The 26,480-nt window shown below is 42.2% G+C and overlaps 1 protein-coding gene across 2 annotated transcripts in view; it reads left to right on the top strand.

Annotated features, from left to right (window-relative positions):
- LOC127424929 (glucocorticoid-induced transcript 1 protein-like) overlaps positions 1-26,480 on the top strand; it is a 77,209-nt gene that overhangs the window by 39,123 nt on the left and 11,606 nt on the right. Inside the window, exons 1-2 of one of the 2 annotated variants that reach the window (XM_051670497.1) lie at positions 1,834-4,585; positions 11,146-11,235. In XM_051670497.1, coding sequence (XP_051526457.1) covers positions 4,289-4,585; positions 11,146-11,235 — 387 coding nt within the window. In that variant the 5' untranslated portion in view covers positions 1,834-4,288. Of the gene's footprint in view, positions 1-1,833; positions 4,586-11,145; positions 11,236-26,480 lie in introns of those variants that run through there. The other variant, XM_051670496.1, reaches the window with a different exon arrangement.

Genomic DNA, 26,480 nt, shown 5'->3' with positions numbered 1-26,480 from the left:
AGACTGAAAAAGGCCTAACAAATGTGTATCTCCGATCCTGTTGTCCTCCATCAGTGTTGTTTTTGCTATTGAATCGTGTATGCAAACGATGTCAGAAGAAAAATTGTTGACACTAGACGTTACTACAGGTGTTACTTTGTGTGTAAAAGAGAGAGATTAGTCTCTTTGAGTGTGCCGTTCCTCTTACTAGTTCTCATCTAGAAAGTTCAAGGGGGAAGCACCGGGACTGTATGTGGGAAAGGGGCTAATAATTTATAGATTTTAAAGACAAACCTACTGTGAGCTCCGATGTTGTTAATCGAAGATATACTTCTGTTGGAGCCATAAGTCTGTATTATTTCAACTTCATTTAAAAAACAATCTTGTTAAATAGCAGTATTCTTGATGAAGAACTACACTACCTATAATCCTGAAGAGAGATCCACCAATCAGAGATCACAGAGATCATAGCTTACATGATGCACTGAAAATGACATAATCGAGTCGGTTTCCATACACTCTTAAATGACTGCAATATTTGTACATATCTGAATATTTTGCAATATAGTATTTCTATAATTATTATCAACAACTTTAAATCAACTGTTTTATATTTTTACATAGTTTTTAATTTGACCACATCATTCACAATGCTTCATGTGATTGTAGTTCATTCGTTAAGTCTTGTACCTTTGTCTTTTGGTCCAATTTTTAAATACTTTTTTGCATCAAATCAAAGTTTGTAATATTGTGATTCACGTTGGAGGTGGTCTTGTTTGGTCCATGGCTTAGACCTCTTTTATGAAGGTTTTATGAAACCCCTATGGAAATAATGAATGGGAAAAATAATTCCAGAAACCAAGATGGCTGAAAAAGTGGATGAGCACTGTTGCGTTGTATTCAGTATTCAGCAACTTGGGTGGGGCATTGATTGGTACTCATTTTCGCATGCAAAGATGGCAGCCAGCCATTACAGGGGTAATATACATATTTAAGTATTTAAAGTACAGCTTGTTTAATGTAACAGGGCCAAAGAAAAGGTGGAAAATGATTTTGATCCAAGATATCCTCTACAAAATGTACTTCCTTTAGAAGTGTTGTATGTGGCCTCTATAACACATGCACTCAGTAAATGAAAGGTCAGAGGTGTTGTGGTCATGAGAGGAGTAATAGAGTCAGCATGTCACATGACCTCCAGCATCCTGTTTTTAATGCTACTTGGCAACAGAGGCCACACACTCTCTGCGGCACTGCTCTGCTTACTGACATTTAGATACTGTAAAGATAATAATGGTATTGCTTACTGTATTTCCATCTAGAGCTGTGGTGTGAATTTTCATGCAAGGATAAAAAGAGTTCTTTCTAGATACTTTGTATAAGCAGTTGATTCATCTAAAACATTAAAGTGATAGTTCAACCAAAAAATGAACATTCCGTCATCAGTTACTCTCCCTTATGTTACCCGTATTGCTTGCTTTCCATGAAAACAAAAAGGTGAGTTTTTGAAGAATATCCTGGCCACTTTTTTTTTTTCTGTATGATGCAAGTGAGTGGGAAGTGGGGCTGTCAAACTCCAAAATGGCAAAATGATGTTCATCAAAAATTCTCTTTTTGTGTTCCATAGAAAGTCATATAGGTTTGGAACAGGTTTGAGGGTGAGTAAATAATGACAGAATTTAAATTTTTGGGTGAATTATTCCTTTAATTCACTTGTTAAAGCTTGGGTGTTACCAGGACAGGCCGCCTCAGGGCTCAACCTTTTATTTACTCACTGGTGTCAAGAAATACAAATTACTCTCATTTTAACTTGTCTTTAAAGTTTGATGCATGAAAAAAAGCGCTAGATTAGTGCTTTTTTCCCACTCCATTACTGAACAGTGTCTAGGGTTTTATCCCCTCGTCCTCTGCGTCAGTGGTTCAGTGCTGCTGTATTGGCTAAAACACAGTCAGATCAGGTGAACAGCTGTGACTTCTTTTCTCTAAAGAGCCGTGCATTCTTACATAATGTCTATTGCTATTTTCTTAAAGGATTGTGAAATTCTGACAAATGTTTGGGGGTGATTCTCACAAAACTTAATTTCTATTTTGCATAAAGAAAATGAATCCTTTTAAGATAATTAATATTTTTTTGCATTGAGCCATTGTTTTCAGGACAATTAAGCACATTTTACACCATGTGGTGGTGGGGATGTGGTTGAGCTCCGGCTTGTGAATGGAGAGCTAGATCGGGAGATGAGAACTAGAGGTCGACCGATATATCGGTTTTGCGTTAACAGTTATAATCGCCCCAATAACAGATTTCTGGAACTATAGGTTATCAGCAGAAATTCACACTGATTGTTGCATCTGGTGCTGGAGAAGCTGGGAAGGGTTTGCTGTTGATATACAGTATGAGAGCGGCCTCTAGAGGCGAAATAAAAATCACTTCACTGATGCCTTGTGGTGTTCGTTTTGACATGTGAGACTAAACTCTGCATGGAATGGAACACTTCAGATGTGGATTTAAAACATCAACAATGAAAAGGTATGTACACAGTACACTACAGTACATGTACACTCCAGCTAAGTTGCATATTTAAAGCTAGTGACATGAGAAAGCAAATTAATATCTTCATGCAGCCGAGAGAAATGTATAAACATCAGAAACGCATCTGATTTCAATAAAAAAAATTATCCTCACTGTAAAACAATGACTTCAGACCGATCACATTCTTGCGCTAAAAAGGCTAGACACAGCACAACAAATGCAGTTTAACAGAAAGCAGGTGTCTCAATATGCTTTTAAAGTTCTTTTTAATTAGACACATCATCTAAAAAAACAACGCTTCTGCACGAGATGCTGCATAAACAAAAACAAAGGGAAACAAGGACGTTCGTCTGGTGTGCGTTTACATAGAAAAACAAATGGATGGTTGCAAAAGCATTCGGTGTGAACAGCCCGTTACAGTTGGTGGTGGTCTTTGGCCATTGTGTCTTGCTCTCTTATAAGCATTTCTCAGATTAAGTAATGAGTTGTTTAAATGTTTGAAAGATGTTCAACTTGGAAATATGTGTCTCGAGAACCTCCCGTTCGGTTCCAGTCTGTTGTGTTCTGTCTGTTTGAACAGCCCCTGGCCTGGGCTCATAGTCTGAGACGCTTCACCACGAGTTCAGCCGAATACCACTGATATCTGTGAATATTGCTACTCTACATACAACTGTACTGAATAAAAAACAATGTGATATTTCACTGTTATTATGAAGCTTGAGTCTGGAGTAGTAGGAATCAGTGCAAGTGTAACACCATGTGAACTGTCTATTGAAGCATTTCCCCTCCTCATTTTACTTTTGACTTAACATTTGATAATATGGACAGACTAAAACTTTTTATTTATTTATTTTATGCACATTAGTGGAAAACGAAATGCTCTTTTTTTAAAGGTGCAATATGTAACAATTTTCATGTAATATTCTCCTTTTTTTTTTTTTTTTGCCAATGTGTGAATGGCTTGTAACTTAAAAAATGAGCCCTTCCCGGACTTCCTAGTTTGCCTATTAAAGCCTGTAGACTGATTTTCATGCGAAGGGTGCGGGTCGCTTTTGCCAGGAAAATCCAAAGGATGTGACGTTTATGCGCTCTCCCAAGAGCTTTCCGCAACAGCGACAACAAAATGCAACACTAGGTAACGGTATCTTAGAGATGGAATCCAGCAAACATCCGGCTCCCAGCACAACACCGACTTCTACACAAACTCAGAGTAAGCCAAAAAAATCCAGTCTAGCTAAGCGGGAACGTGATCGTGGTCGAGCGAAAACTAGAGTGAACATCAGCAGGGCATTTGATTCCTGGAGGGACCTTCGTTCGTTTTGACCCTGAATTGGCGTTCTTCTTATTGGACAGGTAAGCTTACATAACTGCAAAGTATGTGAATTATAGTGCCATAAGGATTGATCTGTGTAATTTTAGCTAACATGATCTTGCCTGCTAACGCTGATGAATTGCAAACTACCTTGCTTCATAACTTTCAAATAATTTCAACGATCTTCCCTTTGTTTGTAGGAAAACAATCATAACTGTAATTTTAATTAGGCTACCTCATCTGTCAGCATGATACTGGTGAATCACGTTAAGCCTCTTTGTACGTTACGTCATTGTTTTGGTCGATGCTCGCTCGCGTCCCTATGGAGTGTGTGCATGAGCAATAGGTAGCTGGCTGCAGTTCATCTAATGGCCACAGGTGTCATTAATAACAAGGTTTTCTGAATCTTACATACTGCACCTTTAACAACCAGGATAGAAAAGTTCTATCCAATAATATAATGGTGTTGAATGGTTTCCTGCATCCTCCTTGACCATCTTAAGAACCTCGTTACACTGTTGACGAAACCCGGGAAGGAGGAAGGATGCCGTGGAGTCCTCGCCACTGCCATCCGCCAGGAAGTGGAGGAGCCACTGCCATCCACCAGGAGAAGGAGGAGCTGTTTCCATCTGTCAGGGGATGTAGGAGTCGCTGCTGTCCGCCAGGAGCCAGAGGAACTGCTGCTGTCCGCCAAGGGGTGGAGGAGCCGCTACCGTCTTCCAGGGGGCGGAGCGGCTGAGAACCAGTGGACGGCGTGTTCGGGACCGGTGAGCCAGTTTTTCTCTCTCCTCTCTCTCTGTCTCTCCCACTCACTCTTATTCTCCCCGTTTGAATTATTATGTGGATGTAAGCCTTGTGGGGTCTTAGACATCGTGAGGGAAAATTGGTAGGGACCTTCAAACAGCAAAAACTAAATGCAGTACACTCTTGAACTGAGAGCAAAGCTCCACACATTGGGCCAGCTATCACAGGAGAATTTGCGACAGGCTCAAGAATGTCAGTCCCAGCTATATAAGAGGGGAGCTCGGCTACAGGAATTTACACAGGGAGATACATTTCTTGTATTGCTACTCACATCGAGCTCTAAATTACTCACAAAGTGGCAAGGGCCTTTTGAGGTCACACGGCAATTCGGGAACTTGATTATGAGATTAGACTAATGGATAGGGGTGGGGCGCGGCAAATTTACTACCTCAAACTCTTAAAACCATGGAGGGAGGTGGTCCCCGTGGCTTTGGCAATGGTGGTTACGGAGAGGGAGGGGCTCGGACCGGAGGTGAACTTAAAAGCCAATCGAGGTCACTTGCGGAGACCACCTCTTACTGTCGCAAGTCACGGACTTGGCCCAGTTGCAAAGACATTTCTCGGACATGTTCTCATCTCTTCCTGGTCATACAAACCTCATAGAACACCATATATAAACAAACCCAGGGGTAGTGGTACGTAGTCGTCCCTACCGATTACCCAAGCGCAAAAAAAAAAAAAAATGTAAAATTAAATTAAGAATTAAAGGCCATGCTCGATATGGGAGTAATCAAAGAATCCCACAGTGACTAGGCCAGCCCGGTGGAGCTGGTTTCGAAGAGCAATGGCTCGGTCTGGTTCTGTGTGGATTATAGAAAAGTCAGTGTGGTGTCTAAATTTGAGGCGTATCCAATGCCTTGTATTGAGGAACTGCTTGATCGGTTGGGCACAGCTCACTTTTACTCTACACTAGATTTTTACAAAAGGTTATTGGCAGATCCACTTAATGCCAATGTCCCGTGAAAAAACGGCCTTCTCCACACTGTTTGGCTTACACCAATTCATGACACTTCCGTTCGGTTTGTTTGGGGCCCCAGCTACGTTCCAGTGCCTTATGGACAGAGTCCTCTGACCATACTCTGCTTATGCCGCTGCCTATTTGGATGACATCATTGTATACACTAATGATTGGCAGCGGCACATGCAGCATCTGAGGGCTGTTCTGAGGTCGCTGCGATGGTCAGGACTCACAGCAATCCCCAAGAAGTGCGCAATTGGACGGGTGGAGGTACGGTATGTGGGGTTCCACTTGGGTCACAGGCAGGTGCGTTCCCAAATTGCCCAAGACCAAAAAGGAGGTGAGACAGTTCCTGGGGCTGGCAATTATAGAAGGTTTGTGCCTAATTATTCAGACGTCACCAGCCCGCTGACTGATCTCACTAGAAAGGAAGCCCCAGACCCGGTCCAGTGGTCAGAGCCATGCTAACAGGCTTTTATGCAGGTGAAAGTTCTTTGTGGCGGGCCGCTGTGACATTCTCCTGATTTTGCTCTCCCTTTTGTTTCACAGACCGATGCGTCGGACAGGGGGTTGGGAGCCATGTTGTCCCAGGTGGTCGAGGGGGAGGAGCACCCGGTGCTGTTCATCAGCCGGAAGCTTTCAGCGAGATAAGCGAGGTACAGCACGATTGAGACAGGGTGTCTGGCCATCAAGTGGGTGGTCCTCACCCTTCAATACTACCTCCTGGGATGGGCTTTCACCCTCTGTTCGGACCATGCCCCGCTCCAGTGGCTTCATTGCATGAAAAATACCAATGCGCAGATCACCCATTGGTATCTGGCTCTTCAGCCGTTTAAGTTAGAGGTGATCCACAGGCCGGGGGTGCAGATGGCTGTTGCGGACTTCCTCTCCAGAAATGGGGGGAGGGGGGTACTGGGCAGCCCAGATGGCTCCCTGGCCTGAGTCGGGCGATGGGGGTAAGCGTGGTCGAGGGCCGGCTTGTGAATTGAGAGCGAGATATGGAGATGAGAATAGTGAGGGTTATCACCTGTCATTGATTGTCTCTAACAGCTCTTTGTCATTGCAGAGAGAGTGGAGACGGATTTAAGAGCGAGCCAGATGCCAGTGTGAGAGAGAGAGCTGCACACATGCCCACCCAGAGACTGTGTTGTTTTGAGTTTGCTAAGAAATGAGTTTTGAGTTCTGAAAATAAAAACATGAGTTGGATTTCGCCGTCTCCTGCTTCCTCGTTTGTCGAAGAGCTACAAGCCTTGCTACACACCCCAGTTCTCATTTTCTGGACATTTTACTATTCCCAATGTTTGGGTGATGATCCTCAGTACATTTTTTTTTTTTATTAATAATTTTATTTTTTTATTAAGAACAGCGAATATGTGAGGCAGTATCAAAGGAGTACTATTATAATATAAATACTCTTCAATTTAAATAATATATCATATTTTTTTCCCATTGCTGTAAAAATAATTTGTAGGTAAAATGTGCGTAACTGTCATGAAAAAAATATCACAGTGCAAAGTCTGAATGGCCCTAAAAATAGGTTTAATTTTCTATCCACGTTTTTCCTACGTCCCATGATGCTTAGCGTGAAATGTGGGTTTTACTTCCATCATCAAGTAAACACAGTTGCTGTTGCAGATTATGTCCATTCATTCTTTCGTAGTGATGTTGGGATTTCTAGGAGAGGGTGTCTGATTTCATGATGATATACAACAATCACTATGTCAGTGTTACTGAAAGATAATAAACTGCAAAAAAGTCATAAATACAAAGAGAGCGTCAACAAAATTGGCCCGCTGTTTCTCCCGGATGATTTCAACCCAGATCGAAGCACAATCGTAACATTTAGTGCAAAATTATCTGTTGTTTTAGTAGAGTACCTCTGTTCAATCAGCTTCAGGTGTGTGTGCTTGTCATCTTGTTACCTTGCATGATGATATCAGACAGACACACTGAAGAAGAGCTGTGAAGTTCTCGAAGTATGTAATCGCTTTTTCAAGTTGTCCGATCGGACAGTTATTTGCTTTTAAATCTGTGCAATTTAGAGGCAGGTGGCGCTTCGCTGCTTTCTGGGACCCATCATTCAGAACTGCATTTACACATCAAATGCGATGTAGTCACTTTTTTTTTTTTTTTTTTTGATTACCTCTGTATGTGTTTTTCGTGATTCAATCACAAAATGTTTTGCACCACGTTTACAACTACACTCACTGAGCACTTTATTAGGAACACTGTGGTCCTAATAAATTGCCTGATGTGGTCTTCTGCTGTTGTAGCCCATCCGCCTCAAGGTTCGACGTGCTGTGCATTCTGAGATGCTATTCTGCTCACTACAATTGTACACAGTGGTTATATGAGTTACCGGAGTCTTTTTGTCAGCTCCAACCAGTCTGGCCATTCTCTGTTGACCTCTCTCATCAACAAGGCATTTCCGTCTGCAGAACTGCCGCTCACTGGATGTTTTTTGTTTTTGGCACCATTCTGAGTAAACTCTAGAGACTGCTGTGCATGAAAATCTCAGGAGATCAGTAGTTACAGAAATACTCAAGCCATCCCATCTGGCATCAACAATCATGTCACGGTTGAAATCACTGGGATCACATTTTTCCCCCATTCTGATCAATCAATCAACATTTATTTATAAAGCATGTTTAAACATAACATAAGTTGTTCCAAAGTGCTATACAATAATAAAGAGGAAAAATATCAAGAATAAAAACAATAAAACAGTATATACATAAAAATCACAGACAATAAACATCCAACATTTAAAATTTTTCTAAAGCTAAAGAATAAAAATATGATTTAAGGGAAGATTTAAAAATAGCTAATGATGAAGCAGACCTCACGTGAAAGGGAAGACTATTCCAAAGTTTGGGCCCGGCCGCAGAAAAGGCCCGATCACCCTTGGATGTACATCGACAACGGGGGACAGACAAAAATAATTGATCGGGAAGTTCTGAGCGCTCTGACTGGAGACTAAAGGTCACTAAAGTATTTTGGTGCAAGACCAAACAATGCTTTATACACAAAAAGAAGGATATTAAAATCAACCCTGAACTTAACAGGAAGCCAGTGAAGAAATGTCAATATGGAGGAAATATGATCCCTCTTTTTTGACCCTGTTAAAAACCTGGCTGCTTTATTTTAAACAATTTGTAAGCAAGATAAAGCAGACTGAGAAAGGCCAGTGTACAGCAAATTACAATAGTCCAGCCACGATGTAATAAGATCATGGATCACAATTTCCAGATCTTTACCAAAAAGGAAATGTTTTAGCTTTGCAGCAGATCTGAGATGAAAGAAGCTTCCCTTATTAACAGCACAAATCTGTTTATTAAAAAGAAGTGAAGAGTCAGAATTTATTCCAAGATTCTTAACTTGCTTTTGTACATTGGAAGAAAGTGGACCTGATTGGGCTTCCAGGACAGGAGAGGAAGACATGGGATATTTACCTTTATTTAACTCTAAATTCTGATGGTTGATGTGAATATTAACTGAAGCTCATGACCCGAATCTGCATGATTTTATGCGTTGCACTACTGCCACATGAGTGGCTGATTAGATAATCACATGAATAAGTAGGTTTACAGGTGTTCCTAATAAAGTGTTCAGTGTACATTTAGCGCTGACCATTTGTGATCGGATCACCTGAAATGCGTCTCAATACCAGCTGTAAACAGGGTCTAAAATGATTGCAGGCGAATGCTATAGAATGACTTTAGGCTGAAGTCACACCCACATATGTTTACCCAGTAAGACCTCAGGAAAAAGGTGTATATGCCAAAAATAATTTCTTATTTGTTTCTTCAAGCTCCAAAAAGGACCAATATGTACCATAAAAGTATCATAAAGTTGTGCATTCAAATATGACTCGTAAAGATGTCATGTGAGGTTTGATGGCACTAATGCCATTGGTTGTTGTGTGTGTCGTAACCGTGTTTGTCGAATCTCTTCACACCAAGTTTTTAGTGAGTGGAAGTGCAAATGAGATTTGAGAGCTATGGTGGAGTGGTAGATTTCAGCAAATAACGGCTTACATTTTGCTCTATATTTCTCACACAAAGCTATGGTATAACTTCTGTAGACTTGGAATATAGTGATCAAGTCATATGGACAACTTTTTGGTGCTTTTTTATCCTTTTTGGAGCTTGACAGCCCATGATCAGTATATACTTTCATTGAATGGAAAAAAGCAAAGTTTAAGCAACATTCTTGAAAACAGTTAGTTTTGTGTTCCATGGAGGAAAAAAGTCTTGGGGTTTGGAACATTAGGATGATGACAGAATTGTCATTGACAGAACTGTCCCTTGAAAATTTACAGAAAGAAAGAAAATAAATACGCCTTCAAAGCCTGTGTCAATTCCATTGGCCTTCTAATTTCGATCTGTATTCAAAGGCTTTGAAGTGTGACGTCTATCTGGCTTATGAATGGAGGAGTTTCTCTGTTTCACAGGCCCAGAATCCACCTCTGGCCACAACAGCAGCTGCCGGCAGCCCCATAGAGTCTTCATAAACTCAAAAGAACCATTTTCATTTTCCCTGTTTTCCCACTTTTTACAGTGGGTACAGTCAGTTACTGTATTGAAATTTCTTTCTTATCGGTATTTGCTAAGGAAAGCATCACTATTACTATTGCTTATACTTGGGATTAGGGATTTGAACAAACTTCAACCTAAGTATTAAACTTTGGCGCCTCACTTGTCCTGAACCATTTGTGCCACAAACATGAATGACACCTCAAATCGTGCTGCTTGTTGTGGAGAGGTGAAAGTTACTTTTCGTGACACCTATATGTTTTGTACTATTTGTTGCACTGTATCTAGCTTTTTTTAATGCAATAATGTGTTTGGTCTAAACGACTCCTTTGGTCTGCCAATCAAAATGTTACCAATCATCATTTGCATACCGAATTGGGATTGATCTTTTTTTGTGCATTTATTTAACCATATGTAGCTGTCTTTACAAGGGCGGTGTCACATTATGTGTTCATTCTCATGCACAGTCGACAGAAAAGAAGTTTGCTGAGTATCATGACAACAGCTAAATGGCTCTGATGCCATTTACAGAAACAAACCTCAAACTTTAACACAATTCTGCTGCTGCCGCCTTACAAGTACTGGTATTTTCTTTAACAAATGCAAAGATTGTCTATCTTTGCTAATTCTCAAATTCCTTAACAGACAAGGACAGACAGGAAGATATTGAGGCATTCACTTATTATTACAGTCATCTTCTTTTGTATAATATATCACCAATCACACTGACTTTTCAGAGCCTCACCTAGGTGCACACACTTTACAGTACATTTTGTATGTTGCATGTGGTGTCGATGGGCAGACTCAATGAATCACATACCTGAGGTCATACATCACATCCACATGTGCCCACAGACTTTCCTATAGTAACAGGGAATGTTGTTTTTGAAAGGAATTTAGGTGACTGTTTATTGAAATGTTCAGGGAACTGTTTGCAGGAACAATGCCGCCTTTGTGATGAGAAATAGTGGGTCAGGAGAACGATGCATGAAAATGAGATTTATTCAGGTGTGTTTTTGTGTGTTTTCAGACTCCTGGATGTTGGAGTGACGAAACCGAAGAGAATAGGAGAACACACCAGCGCTCGGCGTCCTGGGGCAGCGCTGACCAGCTTAAAGAGGTACATACACATTTACCATTAAGTGAATTGCATTTTGTTCATCAGATTAATCAACCAGGGACAGATGGAGTGCATTCTGTCTGCCCTATTTATTTTTTAATTGTTGAGATGTTTAAAAGTGTCAAATGAATGTCTTTGGTTGTTAAAATGTGTCTCGCAGCATGATCTTTGCAGTATTTAGATATATTCCATTATGTTGCAATAAGCATGGAAGTACAGCTGACATCCACTTTAATGGGACAATCTCAAAACTGTTGAGTAAGATTACTGTTTAATGACATTTCACATCACCAATAATATCTGACAAAAAGTTGAAAATTCGTAAATTTTGCTTCTTTAGTTGAAATCAAACTAAACAACTTCCCAATGTGCTTGCACATTTTACAGAAACAAGACGAGTCATTTCCTTTACCAGTATGCCGATTGGCTCCCTTAACTGAATTTCTGGACTTCCTTTTCTAAAGCCGCCATATTATGCTTTGCAATTTCTCCTATTCCTCCACCCAGTCTTAATCTCATCAACAAAATCACTGACGAAAACATTTGCTGACGAATAATTTAGAATACAGTAGGCTAACTTCTAAAGAGTATCTAATGTTTACATTTTCATGTTTTAAGAAAATGTTTGAATATTTTATTTAAGTTTGGTCTGTTACACTTTTACACTCGTTTTTGTCATTCTGCACATTCTCATCAACTAAGATATTATTTTTATTGACTAAAATGATATGCCATTTTTGTCCGAGTAAAACTGACCAAAATTACTGAATATGACATGACGAAATATTGACTAATAATAAAGGACATTTTCGTCAAAAGAGAAACTATGACTAAAACATAAAACTGTAAAACAAATTTCTTTTTTATTTTATCCCGTTTTCTCCCAATTTAGAATGCCCAATTCCCACTACTTTGTAGGTCCTCGTGGTGGCGCAGTTACTCATCTCAATCCGGGTGACGGTGTACAAGTCTCAGTTGCCTCCGCTTCTGAGACCGTCAATCTGTGCATCTTATCACGTGGCTCGCTGTGCATGACACTGCAGAGACTCACAGCATGTGGAGGCTCATGCTACACTCTGCGATCCACGCACAACTTACCACATGCCCCATTGAGAGTGAGAACCCCTAATCGCGACCACAAGGAGGTTACCCCATGTGACTCTACCCTCCCTAGCAACCGGGCCAATTTGGGTGCTTAGGAGACCTGGCTGGAGTCACTCAGCACGCCCTGGATTCGAACTCGTGACTCCAGGGGTGGTAGTCAGTGTCAATACTCGCTGAGCTACCCAGGCCCCAAAAACTGTACTTTGATACTTTGAACTGATACTTTGCGATCTGTCTACCTGTTTTTTTGTATCATGAGAATGCGTCCCATGTGAACACCCTCTTATCCCCTCTGTATAGTGTTAAATGCTGTTTCTGCCTCAAACTGAAAGCCACTGACATGTTTTCCACACTGTTTTTTACTTAATTAACATGAATTCAATGAATCACTAAATGAGAGTTTTGAACTGATTCATTGAAACAAAATTAAATGAATCAACCTTGGTAGGGAAATAAATCAACCTTGGCAACGCTAAAGCTATTTTTGCCACTGATATCAGAGACGCTCTTAAAACCATGAGTGTCATTAATGAGTGGGACACATCCCCACCACTTTTTGCCTTTCCCAATTTTGTCCCCAAGGTTTTTGAAATAGCTTTTGTGAAGTACATGTCTGTTACAGAGGAAACATCTCTAGTTCTTGATCAGGAGTTTACATTCCTTTCGTTTTGTTATAATGAGTTTCGATCTGGTGCTGGAATGTTTTATTTTAATGTTAAGACGAGTGCTCAAATCATTGGCGTTGACTGAATGCGGCAATGTTTTCCAGTGCACCCCAACGCATGCTCCACTTTCTTCGCTCTTCCTCAGCTTGCGCTCTTTTCCAGTGGAATCACAATGCAAATGTTTCCCCGTGGATGATATACCACAGAAGTACAGTTTAAATCTTGTTGTATTATAATAAAACGTTTTATTAGAGCAGATTAAAACCCAGAACCCTTTGTATTAGAGGTGAAAATGCTATCACTTGAGCTATCATTTATGCTTTGTAAAGTTAGACTAATCCATTTATTTATCTACTGACAAAAAAAAATCCACATAGTGGGAAATGTAAGAATGAAGTTATCAAATTAATTATCTGAAATATTTATGTGAGAGCTTGAAATGGTCATCAAGAGGGACTATTTATCAATGCAGTAAAAGATTATTTGAAATTATCTGTGCATATCCTAATTAATATTCAAAAACTTCGCCATTTCGTTACATCATCACCCCCAAACTGTCCCCACCATTTTTTAATACTAAGTTAAGCCAACGATTAAAATGTCTTAAAATGCCTTAAAGCTCTCATACTCATGAGTCATGAATGACCATGGAAATCATTCTAAAAAGTGCTTTAAAATAATCGTTATGTTCACAATTTAGCGTAATTTTATGTCACCAGCAAAATCATTGCCAGTTTATCATAAATATAAATGTATGACCCAACCGTAGCTGTTAAAAGATTTAAATAGTTTTGAAATGTTGAAAAAGTTCATATGTTTTCTAGGGCTGTCAGTTTAACACGTTTATTCACTGTGATTAATTATATAAAAAATAACACTTTAAAAAATTAACACAATTACAGTCTCCGGACTGTAATTAGGAATATTCCTACCACCGGAGCCATTCAGACTTTTTTTTTTGGTTGGGGGAGCAATTAAAAACTTGAAGCACCACCTGTTTTCAGCAGGGGGCAGTAAGCGAAACTCCAGCTGTAAAGGCAACACACGGCTGTACAGAGAACAAACCACACTCAGACTTGCTTGACGCCAGCAAAATCACAAGATGAGGATGTGTTCTTGCATTCAAACACAGCTGGACAGAGTGCATTTCCAAATGCAGGGATCTCAAAACTTGTTTTTCTAAGTTTAAAACTAAGTTTAACCTGTCACCTAAAAACGCTGTGTTTATGACACGGCACAACCAGAGTGAGATGCACCAAAAGTGTCCGTGTGATGCAGGTGTACATTGACGCGTCCTTAGACAAGCCCTCATAATAAATCTCGGACAGACTGACGAATTCAATCGCAAAATGGATTGCTGTGAACTGTAGACCAGTGATATGCTTATGTTCAGTAATAAGGAAATAAACAATATATTGCATTCTAAAGCCACTTTTTGTATTGTCTTATCAATGATTTCCTTGTCTACCACAATAATGTAATGCATTTTAATTATCTAAATCGTTATATTGATAATATATATTATATTTATAATTATTTAAAAAAACAATGTATCATTATTTAATCATTATGTATTGAATTATTTTATTCGAGGGCCTTTCTTTGCAAATATTTACATTTAATTCAATTAATTAATCAGCATATCATGTAATTACTTAAATTAAGAATTTTTATCGATTGACAGCCCTAGTGTTCCCTATCTGTCACTCACTCGACGGTGTGTCGATTTAGTGACACTAGGGGTCACTCTTGGGAGCCCCAAACACCTCTGCTTTTTTGAAAAAAAGTCAATGAGAATTGGCGAGTGGAATTTGCATGCCACTCCCCGGACATATTGGTATAAAGGAGCTGGTATGCAACCACTCATTCAGATTTTCTCTTCGGAGCTGAGCGGTTGTATTCAGTGCACTGAATTCAATTCCCTCCAAAGACGCACCTCAAAACTGCTGGATTTATGGTGCATTTCAGCAGCTTCTCCCCCTCTGCACCTGTGGAGTGCAGAGAATGCCCCTGGGTGCTTTGGCAGAGCAAAATAAGAGAGTCTATTCTAAAAGAGTATATTTTCATTCACAAAAAGAGCGGCACACAAGGAACGTCTTTTTAAAGATGCCTTTCCGTTTGTGTGTTATTCCTGGTTGCGGTCGTTATCTCTCCGCTTCTGACGGCCACGATCGCTGTCTTACATGTCTGGGCACTGCCCACGCGTAGACATCGTTCGTGGATGAGTCATGTCCTCATTGCGAGAACATGACCATGGCAATGTTGCGGTCGTGGCTTGCTCTCGTTCGGAGCTCAGGAAGACGATGAGTTATCGAGCACAGCATTGGAGAGTGGGCTCAACCAGTCTGACGCAGAGGCTTCGGCTGGGTTTCCTCCTTCGGGAACGGTCACCCAGCCTCACGCCGACGCAGAAATGACGGACATGCTTTCCTGGGTGGCTGCAAGCGTCGGGCTAGAGTGGAACCGTCCACTCTCCCCTGAACCCTCGCGGCTCTACGATTGGTTCCTGGGCTCAGGGTGCCGCCCATGGCCCCACCCCGCCCACGTTCCTTTCTTCCCGGAAGTGCAAGAGGAGCTGACAAGATCGTGGGAGGCACCGTTTACTGCACGGTCCTGGTCTTTCAGCTCCCCCGCTCTCACTACCCTCGATGGTGGAGCGGCCAGGGGGTATTCGGTGATCACCCAGGTGGATAAGGTGCTCGCGGTGCACTTGTGCCCCAGAGCGCCGCCACCTGGCGCGGGCGCCCAAAGCTCCCGTCCAGGGCCTGTAGGTTTATGTCGTCCCTGATTACTGTGCCGCTGGACAAGCCGCCTCCGCCCTGCATGCCATGGCTCACCTGCAAGTACAAGACGTTAAAAGAACTGCACGAGGGTAGTTCTGACCCGGGATTGATGCAGGAACTGCGCTCGGCGACTGACCTTGCTCTCCGGGCGTTGAAGGTCACGGCGCGGTCTCTCAGGCAGGCGATGTCCACCCTGGTGGTCCAGGAGCGCCATCTTTGGCTCAACTTGGTCGAGATGGGAGAGGCGGATGAGGCACGGTTCCTTAACGCCCCCATTTCCCAGGTTGGCCTTTTTGGCGATGCCATCAAGGACTTTGCCCTGCAGTTCTCTGCGGTGAAGAAGCAGACGGAGACCTTACAACATATCCTGCCCCGGCGTGGCTTAAGACCCCGCACCCTGTCTGCTCGTCGCCAAGAGCGTCCTCTTGCAGCAACAACACTGGCTCCGCCGCAGCCCGACCCTGTGGCTTCAGCGTGGAGCCCTCCGCAGGAAGCAGACCCCACCCGTCTTGCGGCCGGCCTCTAAGAACCTGTGGAAGGCTTCGAAGTACCCCCAAGACAGGCAACCCAGGGGGTGAGGAGACCACTTCTCTGGGGCTGGTCGACAGACAGTCCGCATCCTCAACTCTCTCAACGACTGGCCAATCCTAGCTCACTCTCGAGAGTTGCCGTGCGCACACAGGGACCTCTTGCTCCGGCACCTCAGCCGACTGGGGCTTCAGGTCAACTGCGAAAGTATCAGAGTATCTTTTTTCTCGGTTTGGAGTTGGACTCCGATGACAGCGTGCCTCACGAACGAGAGCACGCAGTCGGTGCTGAACTGTCTGAAGGTGTTCAGATGGAGGACAGCAGTTCCACTGAAACTTTTTCAGAGGCTCCTGGGGCATATGGCATCCTCAGTGGCAGCCACACCTCTCGGGTTGATGCATATGAGACCGCTTCAGCACTGGCTTCAGACTCGAGTCCCAAGATGGGCATGGCGCCACGGGACACATCATGTGACCATCACGCCAATCTGTCGCCGCCTCGTCAGCCCTTGGACCGACCTTGCATTTCTATGGGCAGGGGTTCCCCTAGAGCAGGTCTCCAGGTGCGTTGTGGTTACAACAGATGCCTCCGAGACGGGCTGGGGCGCCGGATGCAACGGGCACACAGCCGCCGGCTCCTGGACTGGCCCGCGGCTGCGTTGGCACATCAACTGCCTAGAGTTGTTGGCAGTACTGCTCGCCCTGCGGAGGTTCCGGCCGTTGATCCAGGGCAAGCATGTGTTGGTCCAGACGGACAACACAGCGACAGTAGTGTACATCAACCATCAAGGCGGTCTACGCTCCCGTTGCATGTCACAAATGCCTGCCGTCTCCTCCTCTGGAGTCAGCAGCGCCTCAAGTCGCTACGAGCCACTCACATCCCGGGCAACCTCAACACCGCAGCGGACGCGCTGTCACGTCAGGTTACCCACAGGGGAGAGTGGAGACTCCACCCTCAGGTGGTCCAGCTGATTTGGAGTCAATTTGGTCGAGCACAGGTAGACCTGTTTGCTACCTGGGAATCCTCCCACTGCCCGCTTTGGTACGCCCTGACCGAGGCACCCCTCGGTATAGATGCACTGGCACACAGCTGGCCCCCTGGACTATGCAAATATGCGTTTCCCCTAGTGAGCCTACTTGCACAGACCCTGTGCAAGGTCAGGGAGGACGAGGAGCAGGTCATCCTAGTAGCAACCTATTGGCCCACCCAGATGTGGTTCTCGGTCCTCGTGACCGAGATGCGCAGTCGGATTGGTGCTTTCCTTCCTGCAGGAGAGGCTGGAGGGGCGGCTGTCCCCCTCCACCTTGAAGGTGTATGTAGCCTCTATTTCAGCTCATCACGATGCAGTAGATGGTAAGTATTTGGGGAAGCACGACTTTATCATCAGATTCCTGAGAGGCTCTAGGAGGTTGAATCCCTCCAGATCGCGCCTCGTCCCCTCGTGGGACCTCTCTGTAGTCCTTCGGGGTCTACAGGGAGCTCCCTTTGAGTCCTTGGAGTCAGCTGAGCTTAAGGCACTCTCTTTGAAAACTGCCCTCCTGACTGCGCTCACTTCCATCAAAAGGATAGGGGACCTTCAGGCATTCTCTGTCAGCGAATCGTGCCTGGAGTTCGGTCTGGGTTACTCTCACGTGATCCTGAGACCCCGACCGGGCTATGTGCCCAAGGTTCCCACGACCCCTTTTAGGGATCAGGTGTTGAACCTGCAAGTGCTGCCCCAGGAGGAGGCAGACCCAGCCTTGGCATTGCTGTGTCCGGTGCGAGCTTTATGCATCTATTTGGATCGCACATTGACGCCATCATGATGGCATATCAGGCTGAGGACATGCCACCCCCTGAGGGATTACGAGCCCACTCTACCAGGAGAGTGGTGGCCTCCTGGGTTGAGCTGGTCTCCTCCCGTGTATTGGCAGGCACGAGCAGGTAAGTTCCGGGACAGCTGGCTGGGTGTACGGCTTGCACTTAGCGCCTTTCCCATCACTTGATGTGAAGACGTGCGCTCTTGACTCCCAATCATGTTCACAGACTGTGATCCCTTGATGACTTTCCTCCTTAGCCCTCTGGCAGTTGAGTTTGCGGAGAAACTCGCCGACCGGCTCAGTACGTGCGCTAATGAGCCCCTGTACTGAGGTAGGTGCTCCGCATGTGCTGGTTCCCCGAAGGCAACCCCATGTGATATCTTCTGCAAAATCGTTTCCCTGTCGGCAGACTGCGTCTTCCTTGGGCAGAGGCCCCTCTGCCCCTGGTCGCCATGCTCTGTATAAACTCCTCCCCCTTTGGGTAGGACCTACCATGGGACCTCTCCACATGACATACTTCCGACAAGACTCGGTAAGGCCATGTGACATATTCCACTCAAAATACCCCCTCTTTTTGGACGGGGTGTGGTCTCCGCAGTGTCTTCCCCTTGGGAGTTACACCCCCAGACGCAGACACTTATGGCTCCCAGTCAGTTAACAAATTCCACTCTTTTTGGGGAGAAAAGAGTGGGAAAAAGGCCTCGGCTGGGCTAGCCTGTCCCTATAGTTGGGAAGTCGACTTGTTCCTGATGGACCGTTCAACGCTCATAAGAGCGTTGGGGGAGGTTACGTGACAGCCTGGTGCGCTGGCTACGAGGCACACAGCGGTCTGCCCGTCACACACCGCCAGTTCACGTAACACAGTTCAGATAGTTGTGGCGTTTTGTATAGGGACCCCTATTGTCACTACATCAACACAACGTCGAGTGAGTGACAGATAGGGAACGTCATGTGACAGATAGGGAACGTCATGGTTACTTTCGTAACCTCCGTTCCCTGATGGAGGGAATGAGACGTGTCCCTCTTGCCACAATGCTGAACTACCTGCTGAAATGGCCGGGACCTGGTCTCGGCTCCTCAGCACAAAACCTGAATGAGTGGTTGCATACCAGCTCCTTTTATACCTGTATGTCCGGGGGAGTGGCATGCAAATTCTACTCACCAATTCTCATTGGCCTTTTTTCAAAAAAGCAGAGATGTTTTGGGCTCCCAAGAGTAACCCCTAGTGTCACTACATCGACACAACGTCTCGTTCCCTCCATCTGGGAATGGAGGTTACGAAAGTAACCATGATGTTTTCCTGATCGATCATTGCTGTTATTTCAGAGTTCTTGGGTACTTGGGCCCATCCCTAACACAAACAGCAGGAAGCACACCCCCTTTCAGCAGTGAAACACTATATGAAGTGCGTCTTACACTCGCAGCTGTGTAGTTTTTCCGTTTGGGTTTAAAGAACAAGACACTGCAATCACACTAATAGCTATTAACAGAGCTCTCACTGTCCTAAAGTGATGAGCTGTGCACTTCTGCCTTTGCAATGATCTCATCCTCTGTGGCTCTCAAAATAGCCTCTAATGTGTAGAGCTGCAAAAAATCATTAACTTGCTCAGTATTTGCCTTGTTTTCTGGTAAAAACATCTAAACATTCTTAAAACAAGATACATTTACTTTCATTATATGTTATGTCTTGTATTTATTAAACTTTTATGTGAGGTTTATGCTTAAAACAAGAAAGAAAAACTCTTTGCAGACATTTTGCTAGATATCTCTGACAACAAGACTAATATCATATGTCATTTTGCTTCTCAAGTAAATGTATCTTGTTTTAAGCGTGTTTAGAGAATGGTACTTGAAAACAAGACAACAATACTGAGTAAGATCATTATTTTGCAGTGAGGTGTGGAAATAAAACCCCTACACCTAGCTGTCTGCACGAGGCTGTCAGTCACGACGACCAATCCGTCTCTCCAAGCACCCGCTGCTATATATAACTTCCTGTGTTGCTTTAGACTTCCTGTGCTGCACGGTGTGTTATTGCGAGCGCTAGCCGCAGCAGAGTCAGCCTTATCATGGGCGCTCAGCCCCACCCTGACGATTCAGGGAAGAGCAAGATAACACTTCTCCTCTCTGCAACAACCATTATTCCCCTCTGCCCAATTTATAGGTTTCCCAACGCCTCCAAGCTTTGGAACAATAGAGGCACATGGGTTTCTGATCTAGTAATAAGTGAAAAATCATGTCTTGAGTTTGTCCACGTTCTTATCAGAAGGACATTGTTTGTTGATGGAAAGCCCTGATCTTTGAGGTGCACAAACCTTTTTGATTTACAAGGGGCCTGTTGTTGCCTCTTGCACTTGTTAGATTTGACACCAGCTGTGTGCAAGTGCAGAGTAATACATTTCCTGTATAAACCATCATACTCACAATATTTAGTGCTGAATCGGAAGCATGGCTGTTTAGAATTGTTGCGATTGGTATCAGTTTTTACCAGGAAAATATGGATGACATTGGGCTTTCTGAATGTTAAATAAGCTATTGTAACCATTCAGCCAAAAATGTAATATTCTGTCATCGTTTTTCTCACTCTCATGTTGTTCCAAACCATTTTATCTAAACATGTTCTAAAAAGACATTGTCTATGTCACAAATGACACACCATACACTGTGCAATCAGCTACTTTGAAACTAAAATAAGAGTTCTGATTGCAGAACGTTAAACAATCACAATTACATTAAATTGAACTTAACAATGTATACTAAGTATAAACTAATAATACTAGAAAACACCCTATTTTATAAATAGGAGTCAAAATATAGTCATAAACAGCAACAATTTTCTTAATATTTTGCTTTGAAAAAAAAGAAGACCGTGACATCTGGCAAAGTCTCTTTAGGCTGCACAGGGGCTCGAGTGAATTAGTGAATCAGTTATGTGCAGTGTTGGGTAAGTTACTTAAAAATAGTAATCCACTACAAATGACTAAGTTCTCAAAAACTGTAATCATTACTTAACTAATTACTTAATTGAAAAAGTAATCACATTACTAATTAGTTTACTTTTAAGTTACTTTCTAAAACACTTGAACACTCAACAAATGTAAAACAATGTCTATATTTACTCCTTGTTCATTGTTACACAGATGTACAAATGAATTAATATTTTAAATGTATTATACTGTATAGAACAAATTACTTTAATTACTTTTAAGTAATGTACTTAAAAGTAATTAAATTAATTGAAAGTCCATAACTGTAATCTGAGTACAAGAATTTAAAATGTAATGCATTACACTACTTTTTTTTTTATTAAAAAGTAATTTTATTACAGTAACTAATTACTTGTATTTGTAATTGGATTATACCCAACACTATATGTAAACTAGTTAATTTACATAAACTGTCCAAACGAACCGACTCACTAAAATGAACTGGAGTTCCCAATGCTCAATGTAAGTGAATCGTATATTTTAACATGTTCATTTACATGAACTGTCCAAAAGATGATTTAATCATCTTTATCACTTAAAGGGATAGTTCACCCAAAAATGAAAATTCTCTCATCATTCACTCACCATCATCCCAGATGTATGACTTTCTTTCTTCTGCTGAACACAAACAAAGATTTTTTCTGGAGTCGTATGGATTACTTTTATGCTGCCTTTATGTGATTTTTGGAGCTTCAAAGGTCTGGCCACCATTCACATGCATTGTGATGACCTACTGACTGGAAATATTCTTCTAAAAATCTTTGCTTGTGTTCAGCAGAAGAAAGAAACTATCTTTGGGTGAACTATCCTTTTTAATGATTTGGATTACACAGCACTTTATAAAAGAGAGAAAGGATGGTTTAGGGGAGTGTTCACAATACAATGTGACCAATGTTGTGCTTTGTGGCACTTTTGAGTAGCTCATTCCTAAAAAATAAATACACTATTGTGAAAGTAGGTGAGCTACTGTCATGCTATCGAAAAATGTAGGAAAGTTAGTAGTTTCACTACTTTAAGTTAGTTAATCCCTAACATTGCTATAAACTATGCAATTGGCCATCTATTGTATAAATATTAAAAATATAATATTGTCACAAATGGAACACTAAAGTTATTTTACAATCCACCTTTTTCACTTTCTGGTCTCCAGTGTTTTCATCGCATTGACGTATATTGTTAGTATTACATTTGTAGAAAAAAAACATGTGGCTCTATAGTGCCGATACTTCACAGAGTCGAGATGACCGTTTTTTTTTTGTTTTTTTTACAGTTCCTCACCGGAGTATGTAGATGTCATGAAGCGATGGTCCGAGATGACAGCCACCAACTGCACAAGTTGAGCGTGAAACTCATTTTTACTCCAAATAACACTTAAATGGTGGTTGTTCTCCATCTGGATTGCTCGTTTCGGTTAGTTTTACATCTCGAGACCAGAAAAAGAAAACAGGCAATTAGAATCGTCATGCCTCCGCCCAGTGGTTGCTCAGGAAAACTGTGGATATGGAAGCATTTGCCATTTTTCAGCTAACGAAAGTGATGTTTCAAACGTGTTGCTGCTACCTTAAGCGCGTTAGCTTAACTCGGTTCAACACTTGAATCTCAAATAACATACATATTCTGCTATGTAGGGAAAGGCACAATCGATGAGTACATGAAGTGTCCAACATTCCACACTCCATTATTTCGGTTGAAGGAATACATCATCTGGGTAGTTCTATAGTGCTCTATATTTCGTTGCATATTTCAGTGTGCACACACTACGTACACTACAAAATGTCGTAAAATAAAAGTATGCGATTTGGGATGCAGCTTTTCAATATTCCATGGAATACAAAGGAAATATTTTGAAGAATGGCAATTTCTTCAAAAGAAGAGCATTTTCTTTACACTGTTCTTTTACTGTACGTACAATGAAATTGAAATGACAAAAAAGCATTATAAAAATTGACTGAAATTTTAACCATTATTCACTTAAAAAGTCTCCTTTATAGCTTTCGATCTAAATCACATTTATGTACATTCAAATATGGTGTATCAAGACGTGCATCAAGTCACGCTTCTTGGCCATATTTGATTGTACATAAACACGATTATTGAGCTACAGCTAAAGGGAAGATTTTCGTGAACTAGAACAAATAATACTAATTACTTATATGGTACCTTATGGTGTTTTTTTGTTTGTTTGTTTTGCTGCTTGACCACCTCATTCTCCATTCACTTTCATTGCATGACAGTGGCCAGGCCATTCTGCCTAAATTCTTTTGTGTTCCACAGAAGACAGGTCATATAGGTTTGGAAAAAAATGAGGTTGAGGAAAAGTAACAGAATTTAGATTTTTCTGTTAACTATTTCTTTAAATCAGAAAGGTTATATTGGTCTTATGCATTGTGCATTGTCTCAAGAAGAACACGATGTGGCCCTCCAAATATCTACTTTCTAATTATATTTATTTTTTAACTAAATTCCTATTAATCTGTCATTTTGGCCGACTTTATTTCCTGTCAAGGGATAGTGCCCATATTCATACTGATGAACACATAAGTATTTTAGACTTATTAGGAACTTTTACAAGAAAATGAACACATTTAAGCCATTTTTTCCTTCCCCACATATAGGAAGTTCATGTCCTCAGTTTCAACCATTTTTATCGTGGTTCATGTCAAGTGCTTCCACTTAGTGGCTTATAACTACTTACACCTCTTAAGTGGATTTAGATCGTGTATATTGACTTACTTTACAAAGGAGCACATTCAGGATTTCCCCTAGTTACAGCTGAGTTTGTGTTTGTCTAGTGTTGGCACCAATAAACATCTTTCTCCCACTGTAATTCTCAAGCACAAAATTTGTTTCTTGATTGCTGCTGGCTTGTGGAGAACATGTTCTTTTAGTGTTAAGTACAGAAAAGATGCAGCAAGTCATTTGTGACAAAATTGCATGTCTACACAGTTTTTAGATTGGAATTTCTAATCTTTGACAAACAGAGGTGGATGGAAACTGCCTCCTTCTGTTGAGGTGTGGTGCTGGCTTTAGATTAATGTTCATTATGTTTAATGAAGACAAAGCCCAGAGTCATTAACCAATTGTATGATCAGTTTGAACACACAAGTCTAGACTTGTTCAATTGTTTCCATACGTGCAGTCAGTAAACGCTGTAATCAAATATGGACAAACCTCGCAAGTAAACAGTGATCAAGCATGTTTGAGAGGGTAGAGCAGCCCACTTGGTGAACTGTTGAAGTTAAATCCCATAATGGGAATTCTCTGCTGTGTTTTCTGATATGGGCAACCAAACTCAATACATGCAGAAATATACTGTATGTGACTTTTGTGAGAGTGAAGTTGGACTTCAGAAAGGGTGAGCCTTGTCACATGACTGCCAGTTTTGTAGTGACCCCTTGTGGCCATGCTGAGTTACAGCATGTATTCAGAGAGATTTACAATCAAAACTTAATATGTACAACAGCAGGTATGACTCTTGGAATGCATTGCAACAAGAGATGCAACAAATTTAAGCTACTTTCTGAAGGACGTTTCTGTGGATACAAGTAGCAATGTGTGAAATGCATTATACTAGAATATGCTAATTACATGTCATCAATTGTAGCTCACTTTGTCAAATTAGGCTGCATTGCTTCTATACTAACTGTAAACTGTACAAGTCCACATGTACTGTGCTCCAGACCCAGTTTCAAGCAGACCCCGGTGCGGTTCTTTGGTGCGCACCCAGTTTCATACCATCCAAGCAAACTGAAATCTGATATCACATGGACTTGGGTTTGCACCAAAAGCTTTACTGAAAAAAGAATCCAAACCTGTTGATCAGACCTGTTTAGATACACTTAAATGTACATTTACGGAAGATTTCTCATGTAATTTTTCATTAGAAATGAACAAAATACTATTATTGAGCCAATAAAACGGTGTTCTTACTGCACCCCGAGTCACTAGGGTAAGCCTATGATAATGATTTACATTCAAAGTTGTCGGGTTCTGAAATTTCAGGTATCCGTTCATTTATCCTTACGTGATTGCATCATGTCCATAATCAAAGGAAAGACAATTTGGCTATGATATACAGTACGTATTACTTGTTGAGATTACATATATTTCGTATACACTGATGAGCCAAAACAGTATGACCACTCACAGGCGAATAATGTTGATCATCTCCTAACAAGGCTACATATCAAGGTCTGGGTAAATTAGATGGTAAGCGAACAATCAGTTCTCAAAGTCAACATGTTGAATGCAGGAGAAATTGGCAGGAGTAAAGACCTGAGCGACTTTGACAAGGGCTAAATTGTTATGGCCAGACGACTGGTACAGTGCATCTCTGAAACAGCAAGGCTTGTGGGGTACTCCTGGTCAGCAGTGGTGAGTACCTACCGACAGTGGTCAGAGGAGGGAGAAACCACACACCGGCAACAGGGTGTTGGGCACTCAAGGCTCATCATTGCGCGAGGGCAATGAATGCTGTCCCATCTGGTCCGAACTGACAGAAGGTCTACTGTGACAAGTCACAGAAAATTTTAATGATGGTTATGGGAGGAATATGTCACAACACTCAGTGCATCACACCCTGCTGCGTATGGGGCTGCGTAGCAAACCGATCAGAGTGCCCATCATGACCCCACTTCTCCATCAAAAGCGCCTACAGTGGGCATGCGAGTGTCGGAACTGGACCTTGGAGCAGTGGAAGAAACTCGCCTGGTCTGATGAGTCCCGTTTTCTTTTACGTTTTCACACGTTACATGGGCGGCTGTGTACGTGTGCGCCATTTACCTGGGGAAGTGATGGCACCAGGATGCACTGTGGGAAGACAACAAGCCGGTGGAGGGAGTGTGATGCTCTGGGCAATGTTCTGCTGGGAAACCCTGGGTCCGACCATTCATGTTGTCATCAATTTGACACGTGCAACCTACAGTGCATCCGGAAAGTATTCACAGCGCTACACTTTTTCCACATTTTGTTATGTTACAGCCTTATTCCAAAATGGATTAAATTAATTATTTTCCTCAAAATTCTACAAACAATACCCCATTATGACAACGTGAAAGAAGTTTGTTTGAAATCTTTGCAAATTTATTAAAAAAAAAAAAATCACATGTATATAAGTATTCACAGCCTTTGCTCAATACTTTGTTGAAGCACCTTTGGCACCAATTACAGCCTCAAGTCTTTTTGAGTATGATGCTACAAGCTTGGCACACCTATTTTTGGGCAGTTTCTCCCATTCATCTTTGCAGGACCACTCAAGCTCCATCAGGTTGGATGGGGAGTGTCGGTGCACAGCCATTTTCAGATCTCTCCAGAGATGTTCAATCGGGTTCAAGTCTGAGCTCTGGCTGGGCCACTCAAGGACATTCACGGAGTTGTCCC

Source organism: Myxocyprinus asiaticus, chromosome 34, assembly GCF_019703515.2.
Source record: "Myxocyprinus asiaticus isolate MX2 ecotype Aquarium Trade chromosome 34, UBuf_Myxa_2, whole genome shotgun sequence".
Taxonomy (NCBI): domain Eukaryota; kingdom Metazoa; phylum Chordata; class Actinopteri; order Cypriniformes; family Catostomidae; genus Myxocyprinus; species Myxocyprinus asiaticus.
This window is presented reverse-complemented; position numbering and strand designations above follow the sequence as displayed.